Below are 17,195 nucleotides of genomic sequence, written 5' to 3' on the forward strand. Positions count from 1 at the left end.
CAAATACATCACCCGCCCGCCGGCCCCGCCCCGAATGCAGAGGGAGGGGCTCCCGCAGCAGCTACAGCGTCTGGAGGGAACCCCGTCCCGCTGAGGACCACAGACCACAGCCCAAGGGTCACCTAGGGCCACAGTTGGACTTGCTGTGCCTTATCTCAGAGCCCCACTGTGGGGTACAGATTCTCTGGCTTGGGTCTGGTGCCCGCTCCAGTCCACGTGTGATGATGCTGGGTGGGACAGGACAAGCGTTCCACAGGGCCCGCAGAAGAGGGAGCGGGGTCTTTCTCCTGGCCTGTCCCCGCTCTCTCTGCCTGCGGGCAAGGCCCTTGTTGGGGTCTCCTCCTCCTTGGTGTTCTGAGCATTAGCCACGCACCCTGCCGGCTCTCTGGGGGTCCCTTGGGAAGCACTTGGCCTGGGGCACAGGTGTGTCGTGGTCAGGCTCGGGGCCCCCAGCTCCTGCCAAGTCCCCCGGCTCGAGGCCCAGGCTTGCCGATTTCCTGATTTCCTCCAAGTCAGCAGGGCTTCCGTGGCAGCCGCCCACTCCCCAGCGTCAGGAGCCCTGGTTTAATTTGCAGTTGGACGTCTGTTAGGACCGCGTCCACTTCCCCAGTCAGCACTTAATTGGCAAGGCGCGTGATTTAACAGCGTGGGAGCCTCCACCGGAAAAATGGCTTGGGTAAATCACTGCCTGACGCCAGAAAATAGATATAATCTCAGCATTAACTACATTAATAGTAGCAGGAGCCGAATTAAGAAAGCCATAAAGCAGCACAGGCAGGAGCGTAAATTACGGCCTTGCTCTGTCCCCTCAGTGGGCCGTCCTGGGCGGGGCAGGGCGAGGACCGCCCCAGCCCCCCTGTCGTCACCTGGTTCCTGGAGCTGGAGGGATGGGTGGGCGGAGCCTAGCCAGCAGTGCCCCCCCCCCCCCCCCCCCCGGCCCTGCATAGCTCAGTTGCAGGAGCTACAGCAAGAGCGAGAACCTCGCGACCCCAGCCCCTCCCTGCTGTTGGCTGCACAGTGCCGCCACCCCCCCCCCCCGGCACCCCTCTCACTCCTGCGTGCCGAGCATCCTGTGCCCACTGGGTGCTGCAGGTGCTGGGTGTCCTTGCTGGCTGTCGGTGGGAATGGCGGAGTGGGGAGCGAATTGTATGGGACACCCCCTTCTCCAGAGCCTGCGGCCCAGAAGGCTTCTCGGAGGAGGTGGCTCATGGCTTCCTGGTTAGGTAGCTGCAGCTTGACCCCACTTAAAGTCTGGTGTGGATTTGCTCTTCACGGTTCTGACTCAGCTGCAGGGTGGCCCATGCTGCAGGCCTGGTCAGCGCGAGCCTCCGTCGCCACACGCTTGGACAGACGTGTGAGGGAGCGTGCTCCCAGTCTAGACTTCAGAGAGGGGGCTCACTCCTGGTCAAGGTCAGCACTGTCTGCGTTTCCTGCTTGTCTGTCTGTGGCTCTGGTTTCTTGGGGCTCCATCGGATGCTTTGGGGTTTGGAGACGTCACCTGTCTGTCATCTTCCCCAGTTTCAGCTTTTGAGGACTTCTGCGAGGCTTCGCTCGTCTGTGCGTTTAGATCTGTCAGTCTGTCTTAAAGGCTGCGCGCACTGCATTGCTTAGAGCAGCTTCCCGGCCCCGAGTCCCTACCCTGCCCTCCGCCCAGTCGGCCTGCTGCAGGCCTCGGAGGGATCACAGCACGTCGGCGGCCGCCGGGTGAGACAGGCTCCAGGAGGCCAGCGCCCAGGGTTCCGCTGGGTGGGAGGAAGGGACGCCAGGGCACACAGAGAAGCCGGCTTGTCTGCGGCCTCCCTGCCCTCAGGCCCCCAACACGGAGCACACGGACACACTTGCCCTGCCGCTGCTGCGGGCCCAGCCCAGGCTCCATCCAGCGGGGGCTGCTGCTCTCGGGCTGTGACGAGGGCCCCGCCTCTCAGGAGCTGCAGCGGGGCCGAGTCTCCACCGGGAGGCCTCGTGGGGCCTGTCCTGGCCATGGCCAGCGGTGCTGAGGCCAGTCTGTGCTGGTCAGACGTGGTGACAGCTGAGGTCTCAGGCAGGGTGACGCCGAGCTCCTGCCTCGGCCCCACCTGTGCACTGGAGTGGAGCGAGCCTCGGGCCTGCCCATTTGCGTGTTAATTTGCTTGTTTATTGATTTGATTTATTTATTTATTTGATTCTTTGCATACTGTAGGCGGGTGCTTGGCAGCTGGCTGGCCTCGTAGTGATGTTTGGTTTACCAGCCTCTCTGACGAGTCGTGCTCCTTGTGTCCTAAGAAACACTGGCCCGGCCCAACAGCTGTTTGCTTCCTGAAACAGACGGGGCCTTGGCCAGTGAGCCGCCGCTGCCGCCTTTCTTTGTTTTTGAAATTTTATGTATTTATTTGAGAGGCTGATACGTGCATCTGGTTCACCATCAAATGTCTGCGAAGGCTGAGTCTGCCCCGGGCTGAAGCCAGGAGCCTGGAACTTGAGGCAAGGGCCCAGATCCCTGCGCCGTCTGGGCTGGAGCTGGGTGCAGGCACGACAGTGTGGGTGCAGGCATCTTATCCTTGAGGTCCAGTGCCTGCCCCGTGGTCCAGGTAGGGGTAGGGAGAAGAGTGTGTATTGAAATGAGCCCCTGGTCTGCCCAGATCCCTGCGCCGTCTGGGCTGGAGCTGGGTGCAGGCACTACAATGTGGGTGCAGGCATCTTATCCTTGCGGTCCAGTGCCTGCCCTGTGGTCCAGGTAGGGGTAGGGAGAAGAGTGTGTATTGAAATGAGCCCCTGGTCTGCCCAGATTCCTGCGCCGTCTGGGCTGGAGCTGGGTGCAGGCACGACAATGTGGGTGCAGGCATCTTATCCCTGCGGTCCAGTGCCTGCCCTGTGGTCCAGGTAGGGGTAGGGAGAAGAGTGTGTATTGAAATGAGCCCCTGGTCTGCCCAGATTCCTGCGCCGTCTGGGCTGGAGCTGGGTGCAGGCACGACAATGTGGGTGCAGGCATCTTATCCCTGCGGTCCAGTGCCTGCCCTGTGGTCCAGGTAGGGGTAGGGAGAAGAGTGTGTATTGAAATGAGCCCCTGGTCTGCCCAGATCCCTGCGCCGTCTGGGCTGGAGCTGGGTGCAGGCACGACAATGTGGGTGCAGGTATCTTATCCTTGCGGTCCAGTGCCTGCCCTGTGGTCCAGGTAGGGGTAGGGAGAAGAGTGTGTATTGAAATGAGCCCCTGGTCTGCCCAGATCCCTGCGCCGTCTGGGCTGGAGCTGGGTGCAGGCACGACAATGTGGGTGCAGGCATCTTATCCTTGCGGTCCAGTGCCTGCCCTGTGGTCCAGGTAGGGGTAGGGAGAAGAGTGTGTATTAAAATGAGCCCCTGGTCTGCCCAGGCCCCGGCTCCCGGTCCCCTTGCCTCGTGTCTCGTCCGCACCTGGAGGTTGGCTCTTCAGGTGGACTTCAGGGTCACTGGGCCAGGTTCTCAGCTTGAGTCCCACGTCAGCAGCCTCTCCGCTGGCCGGGCACCCTGCTGCGGAGCACGGCCTGCGCCCCCGACTGTTGCTGCTTCTCTCTGTGTCTTCTGCCTGGGCTTTGTGGATGCTTTGGGAGCCATCGATTTTCACACTTAGTCGCTGCAGTTAGCCACCCGTCCCGCCCTCCGGGACCAGGGGTTTCCACTGAGGCGCGTGGTCTTCCCCGGGAGAGTCTCCGGGGTCCCTCCCCTCTTGCAGGGAGCCAGTGGAGTTCACGGTGTGATCTGAGGGGGGCTGTGGGCGAGTCCCCACCAGCCAGGCCCTCCAGGGCAGCCACATTTCGCCGCCAGCCGCAGCCCCTGTGCCTAGCAAGCTGAACTTTGCAGTCCCGAGTGGAACTGGAGCCATTAAGCCCAGGAATACCTGTTTTTTTGCAGGCAACATACAAAACACCAATAGTTTCAGCTGAAATGGATTTTTAAAAGTGTCATTTTATGGAGAATTTTACTTTCCATCTTATTGTTTATTAGGCTCTTAAAGGGAAAGCTTGTAATGCAGCCATTGATCGAAATACCAATTGAATAGATGGGAGCACATAAAACAGCCCCAGCGCTCACAGTGGGACATGTTTGTAATGGACGTGGTGCCACTGTGCTGGCGGCCTGCACCCTTTTATTCATTCCTGGGGAGAGTGGGGTTGCTTGGGGAGGAGCCATACCTGGCTCAGGGCTTTAGGAGCTGTGCCGGCTCAGCGGTTACACACAGGGCCCCGCCCACGCCCTTGCCCGGCACCTCTGTGGGCTTCTGCAGCCTCGCTGTGGCCTGTGGGGGCTGAGGGGCGCAGGCTCCCAGCCCAAGGCTGCAGGGCCGGCTGTTCCTCTTGTACCTGCAGCCTGTAGCCCACCTGCCAGATGTGTGTCCCGGAAAGCAGCTGTCAGTGTGGCTCTGCACAGCTGCTATGAGGTGGCCACGCCGAGGACGGAGAGCCACCCCCGCTCATGGTGCTGCAGCCCCTCTCGGTTAGGATCCTCTGCCTGGGAGTGTCTGGGACCCTTCAGAGCTGGCTGGGACCCTGTGATCTGTGGAGGGTCAAGCTCAAGAAGAGCAAGTTACGTGGTTGGAGGATGGTCCTGCGAGGTCAGGTGGCCGCGCCACGGTGAGGCTCGAACGTCCACCAGCTTGCCGATTCTCAGCCGCAGGGTCAGAGGCAGGCCCGGGCCCTGGGCACGCAGCTGGTACCAGTTCTCAGCCTGCTCAGCCACCCCACCCCCCACGCCTTTACTCTCCTGCTCTCTCAGCCCCATCCTGCTGTCCTGCTAGGCCCCTCCCCCACACGCTTGCCCTCCGAGCGCGGCCAGCGGCCGTCAGCGTTTCCGGTGGAAAGCCCCACTTAAGCAGTTTAGTGCCTGTCACGGCGCAGCGGCTCCGCCTGACCTACTTGGGATCCGCCTGCGGAGCCGCCTCCCCCGCTGCTCTTGTGCTGACGGCGCACTCCCCACTCGCGCTGGCTCCAGGCTTCGGAAAATCGCGCTCCATTTCCTGAAAAATGCTCCCTGCCAGCCTGCCCGCTGTCCGCACGGTCACCACTGGCCTGGGCACGCAGGCTGGACCCTGCCACCGCCAGCAGCCGGGCTCCCAGGTCAAGTCTCGTCCCTGCCTTGCGGGTCCTGCGTTTTCCTCCAGCCCTAGGGCCCGGCCCAGGCCCCTCTTCCTTCAGTCCCTGTGTTCCCTCCAGGGCAGAGCCAGCGGGGTCATGGAGCCGGGGCCGGCGTCCACGGCCCCTGCCTCCCTCCCCTGGTCCTCGCTGCTCGCTGCCCTCTGCCCCTGCGTCTGCCGAGCGAGCGAGGCTTTCCTTCCCGCCTCCTGCCCCTTCTCTGCCCCCGGCAGCACTGTGGCGCCCCACGCCTGGCCTGTGTCCCACCCGGAGTGGGCACTTGCCATGCCTGGTGCTGGGGAGCCACTGCGTGGGGCAGTGGCTGTGGAGGGCGCGCTGTGACCTGGACGTGTTGCCGTGGGAACAAGGGCCGCAGGGCGGGGTTGCAGGTCAGACGGGCAGGGGGGACTCTGCGCAAGTTTCCGCCCGTGGCAGCCTTGGTCGCGGCCCTGGTGCCACGCGCTCTCAGGCCAGTCCCAGGCCAGTCTCTGGGCTGGCGACGGCACAGGGCGCAGGCGTGCCTCTGCCCCCAGCGGGAGCACATGCAGAGCCTGGCGCGCACGTGCTGGGGGTGGGGGCGGCAGGCGCTCGCCATCAGATGCGTTTCTGCTGAGCTGCAGGCTTCTGCTGCCACCACCCAGGGACGCGCACGCTCGTGTGTGAGCGGAGCGCGCCTCTGCCCGGCAGCCCGCTGTCGCATGGGTGTGCGCGTCCGCGCCTTGGGGGCGGCCCGGGGCCTGTGCGCCGAGGTGCAGACCGGACAGAGGGCACACTGGGCACACTGTTGAGGGAATGCACAGGGTGTGTGTCCAGGGTCAGCCCTGGAGCCTTGCTGTGCGCCTTTGCCAGTGGCAGTTCAGGCCGGGCCCTGCCAAGGGGCTCGCCCAGCAGCGACAGGCCGGGACAGGCTGCCTGGTCCCTGGCTCGCGGAGGACTTCTCTCTGTCCTGGCCAGACTCTCAGTGCCCTCCTGCTGTGTCCTTTTCACTGGCATTTTCTGCCCCACTCACACTGTGGGCAGGAAGGAGGCCCCTCCCACCCCCGCTCCTGCTGTCTGCCACCCCCCCCCCCCCCGCGCGCGCTGGGCCCTAGTGCCTTCGTCTGGGAGGCCTGCCTTGCCCGGGCCAGGTGGACAAATGGCCTTCAGAGGCAGGGAGAGCCAGGCCCCTGCCCCTCAAACAGTCCGGAAGTTTGGCTGCTCCCAGGCAATGGACGCACAGCTTTCCCGAAGCTGGCTTTAGGGTGTGTGTGTCTTTCCTCCCCCTCCGTCCTTCGTGCCCCCCCAGGGGGAGAGGGGAGGCCCAGCCTCACCCCGTGTAGTCAAGGTTATGGTGATAAATCCTAGGGCATTGTCACTTCTATTCGGAGTAAATTGGCTGGCCGCTTTCGGCTGAAGGAAGATAATTTGCTGTAGTATTTCAAATGGATTAGAGATGGGCTTGAAGGAAGGTTCATGCCTCCCATTACAGAGGCGAGAAAGGAGACCATCTTGAGGCACTGTTCCCTCCCCGGCCTTCATTATCCACGCTTAATACCTTTCCTATTTTCCAGCGTTAATGAAATTTCCTGGCGGTGTGGGCCTGCCGACGGGCGGGAGAAGCCTTTAGACGTGCGGACGGGCGGCAGAAAAGGAATTACAGAGCCGTGCCGTGAGGGCGCCTGGCCCGCGGGGTCCTTGGCCCCGCTATTATCTCATTAGTTTTACCCTCTCTTCTCAATACAGTTCGTTTCCAAAGGCTCCTGTCCATTAGGGTGGCGATTGACTGCCGTGCTGTGACACCCCTGGCAGTGAGAAGCCGCAGGGCCAGTGCCGTGAGGGCAGGGGCGGGCAGGCGATCCTAGGGGGGCGGGTAGGCGTCCCAGACCCGCTCAGACCCCGGGGCTCTTCCTGTCCTCACCATGGACCGCGCTGGCCCAGGGCTCCCGCCTGGGTCTGTACTCAAACTGTAAGTGCCATCCCAGCACCTGAGTTGTGCTTTGGGGAGGGAGGGGATGGGGACAGGTGCTTCTCCCCTGAGAATAAGTGTGTGGGGTCAGCAGCGATGTCTTGGGAGGAAGTGTCGTCCGAGATGCACCTCTGAGCTTCAAGAACTGGGCGTGGAGAGCGGCCATCAGTGGAGGTTCTTGCACACCAGGGTGCGGGCCGCGGGTGCTGAGCTGGCCCAGCTGTGAGCCCGACGGGACCTTCTCTCAGCACACAGCAGAGGGCCTGCGGCACCTGCCTGGGCCTGGTGCCCTCCTGCATCTGTGGCTTCACCTGTGTACGCCCTGGGTGAAGGGTGGGTGAGAAGCAGGTGTGGAGCCCCTGGCTTGGTACTCCCATGGCCCCATGGTCGGGCAGTCCCAGGGCAGCTCTGGAGAGAAGGTGGTCACCCCTCTGCCATACAGCCCTGTGGATGAGTTATCTCAGGGCTGGGTTCCTGGGGCCCTGGGGCCTGCTTCCTCCCTTCCCCTGCCTGAGACATCCTGGGGCTGGCCCTGGAGGGAAACTGGACCCTGGCCTGGCCACCTTCTGCCCCTCATGTTCTCAGCTCCATGGTGGTGGCCAGGACCAGACATGGCGCCTGCGGCAGCGTGGGAAAGACAGGACCTGCTTGCACCCCAAGTTGGGGTACACGAGACCAGGCTGAGACCTGCACTCAGTGCTCACTCAGTGAGGACTAGAGCTGCCCTCTAGTGTTGGCTCAGCCACTGGCCAGTGCTGTGGGGTGGGGGCCCTTCGGCCCCTCACCCCCCTGACCCAGCCCCAGCCGCAGCCCCAGCCCCAGCCCGGTGTGTGAAGGGCACTGCTGTGCGGGGGGCGGGTATACTGAAGGCTCTGGGCAGCAGGGGCCAGGGCAGCCTCGGGCTGAGTGAACCATGGCAGCGGGCACTGGGGGCAGTGGAATTTAGGGCCAAACTTGGTGTCCTTTGGGCAGTGGCTGCAACTTCTAGCCAGGGTCAGGACCCTCCCCTGAGGGGGTTCTTCAAGTGCCATTGGTTGGTGCTGATGCAGGAACAGGCAGCGCTGACCCGGTCCTGTCACACCCTACCTGGCAGTAGCACTGGACAGGTTGCCCCATGGGTGCACAGAGGCTGCAGTTCAGCCGACTTCCTTGGGAGGGTCCCGGGGCCACAGAACGCCCCCTGCATGCCGCTGCTGCCGGCTGGAGCCTGTAGGGCCAGTCAGGTTGGGAACGTGGCTGGGCAGACCGCGCCGTGCAGCCAGGCCCTGGCGGGACTCTCCCTCTAAGATGGTGTTTGCAAACTCGAATTTTAATTAAAGGAAACTGGGTTAAGTGCTTCCAGCAGTCTCTGCAGCACCTTCCTTCCGGCGCCCTCGCTGTACACTTGTGCTTACGCCGCGGCTTCGGCCCAGGGCATCTCTCTAATGGGCCCTAGGAGGCCCCGGCTCTGAGAATCTCCCCAGCTTGCAGATGGAGGGACCGAGGCCTAGAGGGGCCAGGTTGCTGACTGGTGGGGACAGCAGTTGAGCCCAAGAGCTGGACTGCTAACCCTCCCAGCTGCCGCTTCTGGGTGACCCCTCGTAGGCAGCAGGGCTGGTGGAGATGGGCAGTGCTGGGGGGTTCCTTGGCAGATGTGACTCTGGGTGCACTGTGCTTTGGCCCTGGTCTGCTGGGACGGGATCTCCTACAGCCACAGGTGCTCCTCAGGGGAGGAGCCCACTTCGCATCTCACTTCCTCCAGGAGCCAGGACGGGGTGGGCTGCAGGCTCAGGAGCCAGAGGGAGGGGCGGGGCCATGCGCCAGGCCAGGACCCGCAGCCTCCCCCTTCCAGCTGGCCCCTTCCTGCCACCTCAAGCCGCACGCAGCAACACCTCTGCAGCCGGACAGCAGCACTGCTCCCCTGGGCTGGCCTGTGTGCCGTCGGCAGTCATGACATTGTAAGCTAGTGTGGACCTAGGCCTCCTGACGCCTCGCTCCCACAGCTGTCCAGTGACGTGGACAGTGGCTGCGGGCCGTCTCCTAGTCTGTGATGAGGGTGTCAAGCCTCAAGGCTCACCCCCAGGTTTGCTCCTCTGACCTGGACTGCCTACGTGGCTGGTCCGACGGCCTCCTCTAGACCTCTAGACCTTTGACCTTGAGGCCAGCTGCCTGGGGTCGGGGGTGGGCTCTCAAAGTGGTGGATGAGGGGGTGGGGGCAGGGCGGTGTGTGCTTGGGCAGAGTCGGGACAGATGGCCACCAGTCTGGGCACAGAGCCCCAGGCAGCCTTGCAGCCGTGCACGGCCCAGCTGGCCACTGTGTCGAAGGGAGGGTGCACATTGGAAGGGGAAGGGGGCAGGGGGCACCACCTCCTGGGTCCTGGGACTCGTGGTCAGCATCCTGGCCCTGCAGTCGGTGCTGGGCTGCATGTGACGGGCACCGCACTCTCCCCCCAGGGCCCTGGCGCTGAATCGCGTGCGTCCGACAGCTGCAGGCCCTGCTCGCTGGGGGAACAAAGGCTACTGCTGCATCGGAGGTGTCCTCTACAAGGTGTCCGCCAACAAGCTCTCCAAGACCTCGGGCCGGCCGGGCGACGCGGGCGGCAGGCCCCTCCTGCGCCCAGGTAAGGCCGCGCCGGCAGCTGCGGGCCCCCAGCTCCTGACCTGGCCCGGGAATTGATTTCACTCCTGTGTGCCGCAGCGGCCTCCCCAGGGAGGGGCCCCAGCGTGGCGCCCGCCTCACGCTTGGCTGAGCGGCTGCCAATTCTTTTGTGGGGGCCGTGTGCGAGCACCGTGCTCTGCTCTGGGACACGCGATGGGCCAGGTATGGCGCGCACGCCTGGGTGAGTGAGCACCTGGGGCCGCATCGCCCGTAATCGCATTGGTGACGCCTCGGCAGCTGTGTCAGGAGGCGGGGAAGGAAGCGCGGCCTCGCTCGCTGCACGTTAGCTGGAAACTATTTTGATCTCAGTCCAGTCGCACTCCTTCCTTGTCCATCGCGGAGGGGGCGGCTGACAGCCCACCCCCCCCCCCCACCGCCCGCCACGGGGCTGGGGAGGAGGCTGAAGGTGGGCACAGAGACCTCCCCGCCAGGAGCACCCCCAGGTTCTGGCCTGCTGCTGGGAGTGGGGCTGCTGGGCCCCATCCCCAGCACTCCTCATGTCCCGCGTGAGCCAGGCCCGCGCTGAGGGCCAGGGTCCCTGGTGCACTGGCAGGCACAGTCCTCCTTCGCTTGAAGATCTGAGGGCAAGCCCCGGTGCCTCTTTCCCATCAGACCCTCGGGCTGGGTGGAGAGTCGGGTGCTCAGTGGGCCCTGCACAGACCCTGCTGTGGCCTCACGCAGCCGCACTGAGGCTCAGGCCTCCCGTTGCCCTGTTGGGGTTGCTGTGGCCACCTCTGACCCTAGAACTGTGTCAACTCAGAGAATGACGACCGCCCACGGACAGCTGCATCCCCGTCCCAGCGGCCCTGCCGCGTGGCCAGAGCACGTGCTGGTGTGACTCCGGCCAGTGCTGGAGCAGCTCATCAGCAGACAGGAGATGTGTCCCCCTGCCAGGGCCGCGGACTGGCTGTGACCAGGTCCACCAGCCCTCGCTGGGCGACACGGTGCGGCCACACGCGCCACCCCGCTCCTCACGCCCTTCTGTGTCCACGAGCCTGTAGGGCACGGGCAGTTTGGATATGGCTTTGTCACTGATGCCCCCGCCCCAAGTGGGGAGAGCCCAGGCTTCTGTCCTGAGAAAGGGGGTGGGGCCACCCTTCCTCACCAGACGTTGCCGCGCGCTCTCGCTGCCGAGGTCTGCAGTCTGCCCTCCGCTGGCTACTGGCTGAGCCCAGGGGGCCCAGAGCTGTTGGCGTCACCACTGTGAACACTCTGTCCCTGCTGCACTCAGCCGCTGGCTCTGCCTCCGCCCGGCCCTGCCCGGCCCTGGAGCTGGCCTCAGAGCTGTCCCCATCCCCTGCCCCTCTGGCACACTGTGGGGCCCAGGGCCCAGGAACCTCCTCCCCTCGCCAGCCTGCCCCGTCCCCGCCCCCAGCGAGGACCCCACCTGCTGCCAAGCAGGGCTCCAGCTGTTCTCATCTGCTGACCGCACTTGGCAGCCTCCGTGGGACAGGCCTGGGGCTCAGCCCTCGCCTCGCTGGGGAGGAATGTGGGGCAGGGGGGAGAGGCAGAGCCCCAGCTGCCTCCCTCCCCACTGCTGCTCCCAGCTGTGGGCCGCTGATGGCCAGCCCACTTAGATGAATAATAATTAAAGAAATAAATTTCCTGCCCTGATGTCAGCAAAACTTCCAACTTGAACCAGAAAGTGCACGTCTCCCTGGGAGGGGCGGGGCTCCCCCTCCCCCTGGCTTCCTGCCCTGGCTCTCTGAAGCCAGGCGCTCTTCTCTCAGTACACCTGCCCTCGACCCTGCACCCCTCCTGTGGGCCCTGGGTGCCTACCAGGAGCCCAGCTGCAAGCTGTGGGCCGACCCTGGGCGGACCCTGGGCAGACCCTGGGCGGACCCTGGGCAGACCCTGGGCAGACCCTGGACAGACGTGCTGTGCCTGACCGAGGTGACCTGCTGCTTCCTCCCCTCCTCTGCCCTGCCCACCCTCCCTGGGGCCACAGGGAAGGGCACAGGAGGGAGACCCTGACAGCTGCCCGGTCTGGAGCCCCGCCTGGCACTGCCTCCCCCTCTGCCCCCTCGGCCTCTCCTTCCAGAGTGCAGCTTCCTGTGCCTGGGAGGGTTGGGCCCTGGCAGGCCCGTGCTGCCTGACCCCTCCCTGCTCCCCACCCCTACCTGGTGGTTGAGAGGTCCCCCGTGGCGCCTGGCAGCCGGGCTGGGTGGAGCCCGAGGGAGCCCGGTCTATTCTGGGAAGACCCCGGGAAGTGAAAGTTCTCTCAGCCTTCTGCTCTCAGGCTGCTGCCTTCACACTTCTCAAGCCAGCTACTTTATGTGCATTTTTTAACGCTGCAAAGCATTTGAAAAGGTGCCTCCTGTTCTTGTCAAAACTCCCACCGTGAGCCCAGCCACATTGGCAGTTTTTGAAAAGCAAAACGTAGAAAGGGGAGGGAGCACCCCCACCCCCTCACAGGCGGGGAGCAGATGGTGCCCTGGCGCAGTGTCACCGCAGCCCAGGCTCACCACAGCTATCCGGTTGTGTGTCACTGCCCAGGCCGGCAGGTGTGAGGTCCTGTCTGTGCCACCTGGGCCTCCATCAGCTGGGGACAAGGGCTGCCCAGTCCCTCCCCATCCCTGCCCATTGCTGCCTCCTTCGTGCCCTTGTGCCTGCAGCCCCCTCCCCCCCCCCAAGTGGGGTGCTGCTGGTTAGTCCCGGAGCCACCCTTTCTGGGCTGGAGGCCACAGGCTGAGAGGAGGCCGGGCCTCCCAGCCCGCCCAGCAGAGCAGATCCCTAGTCCTAGCGACTCGGCCACAGGCAGGGCTGTGCACCCCTACGAGGGGAAGTCTGGGTCAGCATGGCCCTGAGGCTCCGGCCTGCGGGGCAAAGGAGTTGGGGTTTGGATGGACCACAGGGCATGCCCAGCTGGGGAGACAGGGCAGCCTGGGACAGGCATGGTGTCCTCACTGGGCCGTGTGGCCCAGGATGCCCTGGGGGGGGTGAGAAGGGGCAGCTTTGGAGCAGTGTCCTCCAGACCCATGGCGCTCAGATGGGCAGGGATCCACTGTCAGATCCAGGCAGCCTTGGAATATCCCGTTTTAAAATTGGGTGTCTGTGTCATGGCCTCAGGGCCCCAGGATTCCTGGGTGATGTCACTTCTGCCTCTTACCAGCGTGTCCATTTCAGCCCTCGCCCTGCAGGAAATTGGATCTGGTCTGGGAGGGGCCGTGTGGGTACTTGAGGAACCTGGGCAAGCCATCCGAGCAGGCCCTGCCCCCCACCTCCACCCCGCCTGCCCGTGGGGGTGACCGCATGTCTTTAAAAGGTGGGCCAGGCCGTGAGCCTGCTGCGAGCTGGCCTTGTGTCCACCCTTTTGTCGCTGGCCTTGCGTCCACCCTCCTGTCGCTGGCCTTGCATCCACCCCCCTGTCGCTGGCCTTGTGTCCACCCCCCTGTCGCTGGCCTTGCGTCCACCCTCTGTCTCTGACCTTGCGTCCACCCTCCTGTCGCTGGCCTTGCGTCCACCCCCCTGTCGCTGGCCTTGTGTCCATCCCCCTGTCGCTGGCCTTGTGTCCACCCCCCTGTCGCTGGCCTTGAGTCCACCCTCCTGCCTCTGGCCTTGTGTCCACCCTCCTGCCTCTGGCCTTGTGTCCACCCCCCTGTCGCTGGCCTTGTGTCCACCCCTGTCGCCGCAGTGCTCTTCTGGCCCTAGCTGGCCATCTCAGAAAGGCCTGCCTGGCTTTGGCTCGGCCCTCTGAGAGGTACTGGACAAAGCACCTCCATAATATTGAGCCTTCGGGCCAGTGCCCTTGTCCGTGCCACACAGCCTGAGCACCGAGGTCCACCCACACACATGAAAACTGTCCTCTTGCAAAGCTAGGCACGTGTGGCTTGTGGGCTGTGTGGGCTATGGCTGCTACCCTGGTCCAAGCCACCGCCCCCCCAGGCCCAGCTTCTGGGCTCTGCCATTGCAGGGCAGCTCCTAGGTGGCCGAAGAGAGGCCTGGAGAGTGCTGCAGTCCACACTGCCCCTGAGGGTCTGAAGGCTGAGGGACGCCCACAGGTGGGGATGTCTGCTCAGCGCCACGTGTGGTCTCAGGAAGCCTGGCTGACTGGGGGCAGCAGAGGCGGGCAGGTGTGTGAGCCCTTAACTCCGAGCCCTGTCTCCTAGAGGTCCATGCCTTGCATGGGATCTGCTGGCCCCGCCCCCGGCCTCTTCACCGTCCCGAGAGGCCTGGGCAGCCCAGGGGGTACCTGGCCCAGCCACAGGAGGGGCAGTGGTGCTGGAGCTGAGTGCAGCGGGGCAGGGAGGTGGCTGGGGAGCAGTGAGAAAGGGTGCGACTCCAGCCACGTGCAGGCCAGAGTGGGCAGGGGCTGCAGCCTGGGGTGACCGAGTCTCTCTCCCTACAGGCCGACTGGACCCTCCCAGCAGCTGTAGCCGCTCCCTAGCCAGGTACGTCTCCCAGGGTGGGGTGGTCGGCTTGCCCCCTGCGTAGCCTGTGGCTCATGAGCCTCCTCTCTGCCCACAGCCGGGCGGTCCAGCGCAGCCTGGCCATCATCCGGCAGGCGAAGCAGAAGAAGGAGAAGAAGAAGGAGTACTGCATGTACTACAACCGCTTCGGCAGGTGCAACCGTGGCGAGCACTGCCCCTACATCCACGACCCTGAGAAGGTGGCCGTGTGCACCAGGTGCCTGCCCTCCCGGTGGGCCGGGGGCCTGTGGGACCCTGCCCTGGTCTCCACCAGGCCCTCCTCAAACCCCCTTTCCCCCGGGCCACAGGTTTGTCCGGGGCACGTGCAAGAAGACGGATGGGACCTGCCCCTTCTCCCACCAAGTGTCCAAGGAGAAGGTGAGTGGCCCTGGGCCCGGGCAGGTGGCGCCCTGTGGTTTTCCCTGGGCCCCCACCCCACCTGGTGACTGCCGGAAGCAGTGCCCTGCACAGGGTCTTCCTCCCCAAGGCCCCTTCCGCCCCCCCACCCCGCGCGCTCCAGGGAGCTGGCCCCATGGGGGTCTGAGGCCTCACCTCCCGCTCTGGCCTGGGGCTGGTGAGGGGAGCTGTGCTGAGGGCTGGAGGCCCCTGGGGGGAGTGGAGGGGCAGCTCCGCAGGGCCTGTGGTCGCAGGGCACTGGCGTGGTGTGGGGATTCCCGCCCTGCACAGCTCCTAGGGAGGCTTTGTGCCCACGCAGGCTCCCTGCAGGGGTCAGTGGGCCCTGCCCCCCGGGCTCGGTGTGGGGAGGGGGCTGAGGTGAGGGAGGCGCTGCTGCCGCCGCAGCTTTTCCCCTTGAGGAGCTTGGGGAGAATCAGCACTTTTCTCCCTAATAGCGCTCCGAAACTCTGCCGTGAGCAGTTTGGAAATTCACGTCGAGTTTCGGGTTCATTAGCCGCAGCTCCAGCGCCGGAGCGCGCTCCGAGCTGTCTGGTGTGGACGCCCGCGCCAGCGCCTGAATTAATGTTATTGTTATTTGTGTGGACGTGGAGGGGTTCAAACAAGGTTAATTGAAATGAGAATGCAGTTTCCTCCCGATAACGGCCTGCTCTGACAGCCAGGAGGAGCCCGTTTGGTGTAAGAGTTGGCTTTATTATCCCTTTTTATTAGAGCTAATTTGGGCTCTATATCAAAAACCACATTAAGGGAATTGTCTACAGCCGCACCACCGCCAGCCCCAAACGGGCCCCCAGCCCCTCTTCCCTCTGCGGCTGCCGTTAAAAGACAATTAAAAATCAACTCTCACTCCTTCAATCACCCTTTGTTTCCTTGATCTCTTCCTCCTTCCCTCTCAGCTCCTCAGCCCCAGCCAGGTTCCCCCCGCCCAGCCCCTCCCTCCTCAGAAGGGGCTTTGTAAAGCCGCAGGCCCACAGGCCCCTGCAGGCCCGGCACGACCCCTGGGAGGCCTGCTGGGGGCTCTGGGGGTGCCACGCAGAGGCAGGACGGTGGGTCCAGACCTCAGGACAGGCCGCTGGCCACAGTGGGGCCAGGCAGAGCAGGTGCTGGAGAGGTCAGGGACTTCTGCCTCCCTGTCCGCCCGGCCCACGTGGTGAGAACAAGCAGTGACTGTGGCCAGTGGTCACCGGGGGCGGGGAAGGAAGGCCCTGCCCAGGCTGCTGCCACCACCAGCCCTGACGCCGTCCCCACCCACTTGAGGGGCTTTGGAGCAGCCCAGGCAGCCATGTGGCCCACCCCGGCCCAGAGCCCTGGGCAGGCTCAAGCTGGTGGGGCCTCCAGGGAGGTCCACACGGGCCTGCCCCTGCTGCGGGTGCTCAGCCTCGTGCCCTGCCCTGGACACAGCTGCCTGGGGAAGCAGGAGGCCCCCTGGCTCCTCCGACCACCCTTGGGTGTCCGCGCCACACTCAGGAGAGCCAAGGAGAGGTGTCCAGCCAGTGTCCGGCTGTAATGCGGGTGGGAGTGTGGGGGCAGGGCCTGCCGTGCTCATCCCCCTCCGCCCCCAGATGCCCGTGTGCTCCTACTTCCTGAAGGGCGTCTGTAGCCACAGCAGCTGCCCCTACAGCCACGTGTACGTGTCCCGGAAGGCCGAGGTCTGCAGCGACTTCCTCAAAGGCTACTGCCCGCTGGGCGCCAAGGTGAGGGGCTGGGGTGGACGCGGGTGGCTGAGAGTTCCCTGCAGCCCGGAGGTGGCCCCGGGCAGGGTACAGCAGAGTGTGTGGGGGGATTGGAGCCCTGTTGGGGAGAGGCCCAGTGGGCGGCTGGGCTGCACAGCCTCCAGGAGACAGCTGAGGACAGGCCGTGCAGTGCAGGGGACAGCAGAGCCAGGTGGCCATCCCCTGGGATGGCAGGTGGTGGCCTGGGTGGAGCTGAGGGGGCGCAGAGCACCCCTTGAGTGACTGGTGGGCCTCGGCCCCATGCAGCCCGGGGGTTGTTGTGGAGCCCCGCCCCCTCCACCAGTCACAGCCTCCGCACTTGTGCCGACCTGGGCTCCTGCTCCTGTGGGGAGGCCGGCAGGCTTCCTGGGGGCCTGTCCCTGGCCTGGGTCCCCAAAATTGAGAGTGTGGGCCCTGCCTCACGGCCCCCAGTCTGGCAGTACCCCGGTGAAGTCCATGGTACCTGGCGCTGGGTGAGGGGGTCAGTGGACTCTAGAGGGGTGCATCTCCCTTTCCCTGTGCACCCCAGCAGGGAGGCCTCGGGGTCCTGGAGCAGCCCCTAACGATGGCCGTGCACGACTGCTCTAAGATATTCCAAATTAAATGAAAATATCACAGCGCCGTGTGGGGCTCCTGTTGGGGAAGTGCTTACGGCGTGCCTTTGCGCGCTCGGCGCTGTGTCGCGGCGGCATGATGGATGGCAGCTTGTAATTATACACGGGAAAGCGCTGAGCAGGCCGCCTCCAGCAGCCTGGGCCTGGGAGGGTTAACTCCGTTCTCTAAATAACAGAGAAAGTGCTGAGTCGTCACCTGTGCCTGAGCAGCCGTCCTCCAATGGGCCCCAGAGAGCTGCTGCTGTTCCACGAATCGGAAACCGCTCACCTTGCTGCCTGGGGTGGGGGTGGCCAGAGAGGCGCCTTCCCTCTCCTTGTGAATAATTGAGGTGGTGCGTAAATCTGCACTCCTCCCCTTTTGGGGGCCCCCGCGAGCGGCC

The 17,195-nt window shown here is 64.5% G+C and overlaps 1 protein-coding gene across 1 annotated transcript in view; it reads left to right on the forward strand.

The window, feature by feature from the left end:
- ZC3H3 (zinc finger CCCH-type containing 3) overlaps window positions 1-17,195 on the forward strand; it is an 83,627-nt gene that overhangs the window by 45,181 nt on the left and 21,251 nt on the right. The window contains exons 5-9 of the mRNA XM_062187921.1: window positions 9,462-9,628; window positions 14,015-14,057; window positions 14,134-14,292; window positions 14,384-14,453; window positions 16,052-16,183. Coding sequence (XP_062043905.1) covers window positions 9,462-9,628; window positions 14,015-14,057; window positions 14,134-14,292; window positions 14,384-14,453; window positions 16,052-16,183 — 571 coding nt within the window. The remainder of the gene's footprint in view (window positions 1-9,461; window positions 9,629-14,014; window positions 14,058-14,133; window positions 14,293-14,383; window positions 14,454-16,051; window positions 16,184-17,195) is intronic.

Source organism: Lepus europaeus, chromosome 4 (genome assembly GCF_033115175.1).
Source record: "Lepus europaeus isolate LE1 chromosome 4, mLepTim1.pri, whole genome shotgun sequence".
NCBI classification, from domain to species: domain Eukaryota; kingdom Metazoa; phylum Chordata; class Mammalia; order Lagomorpha; family Leporidae; genus Lepus; species Lepus europaeus.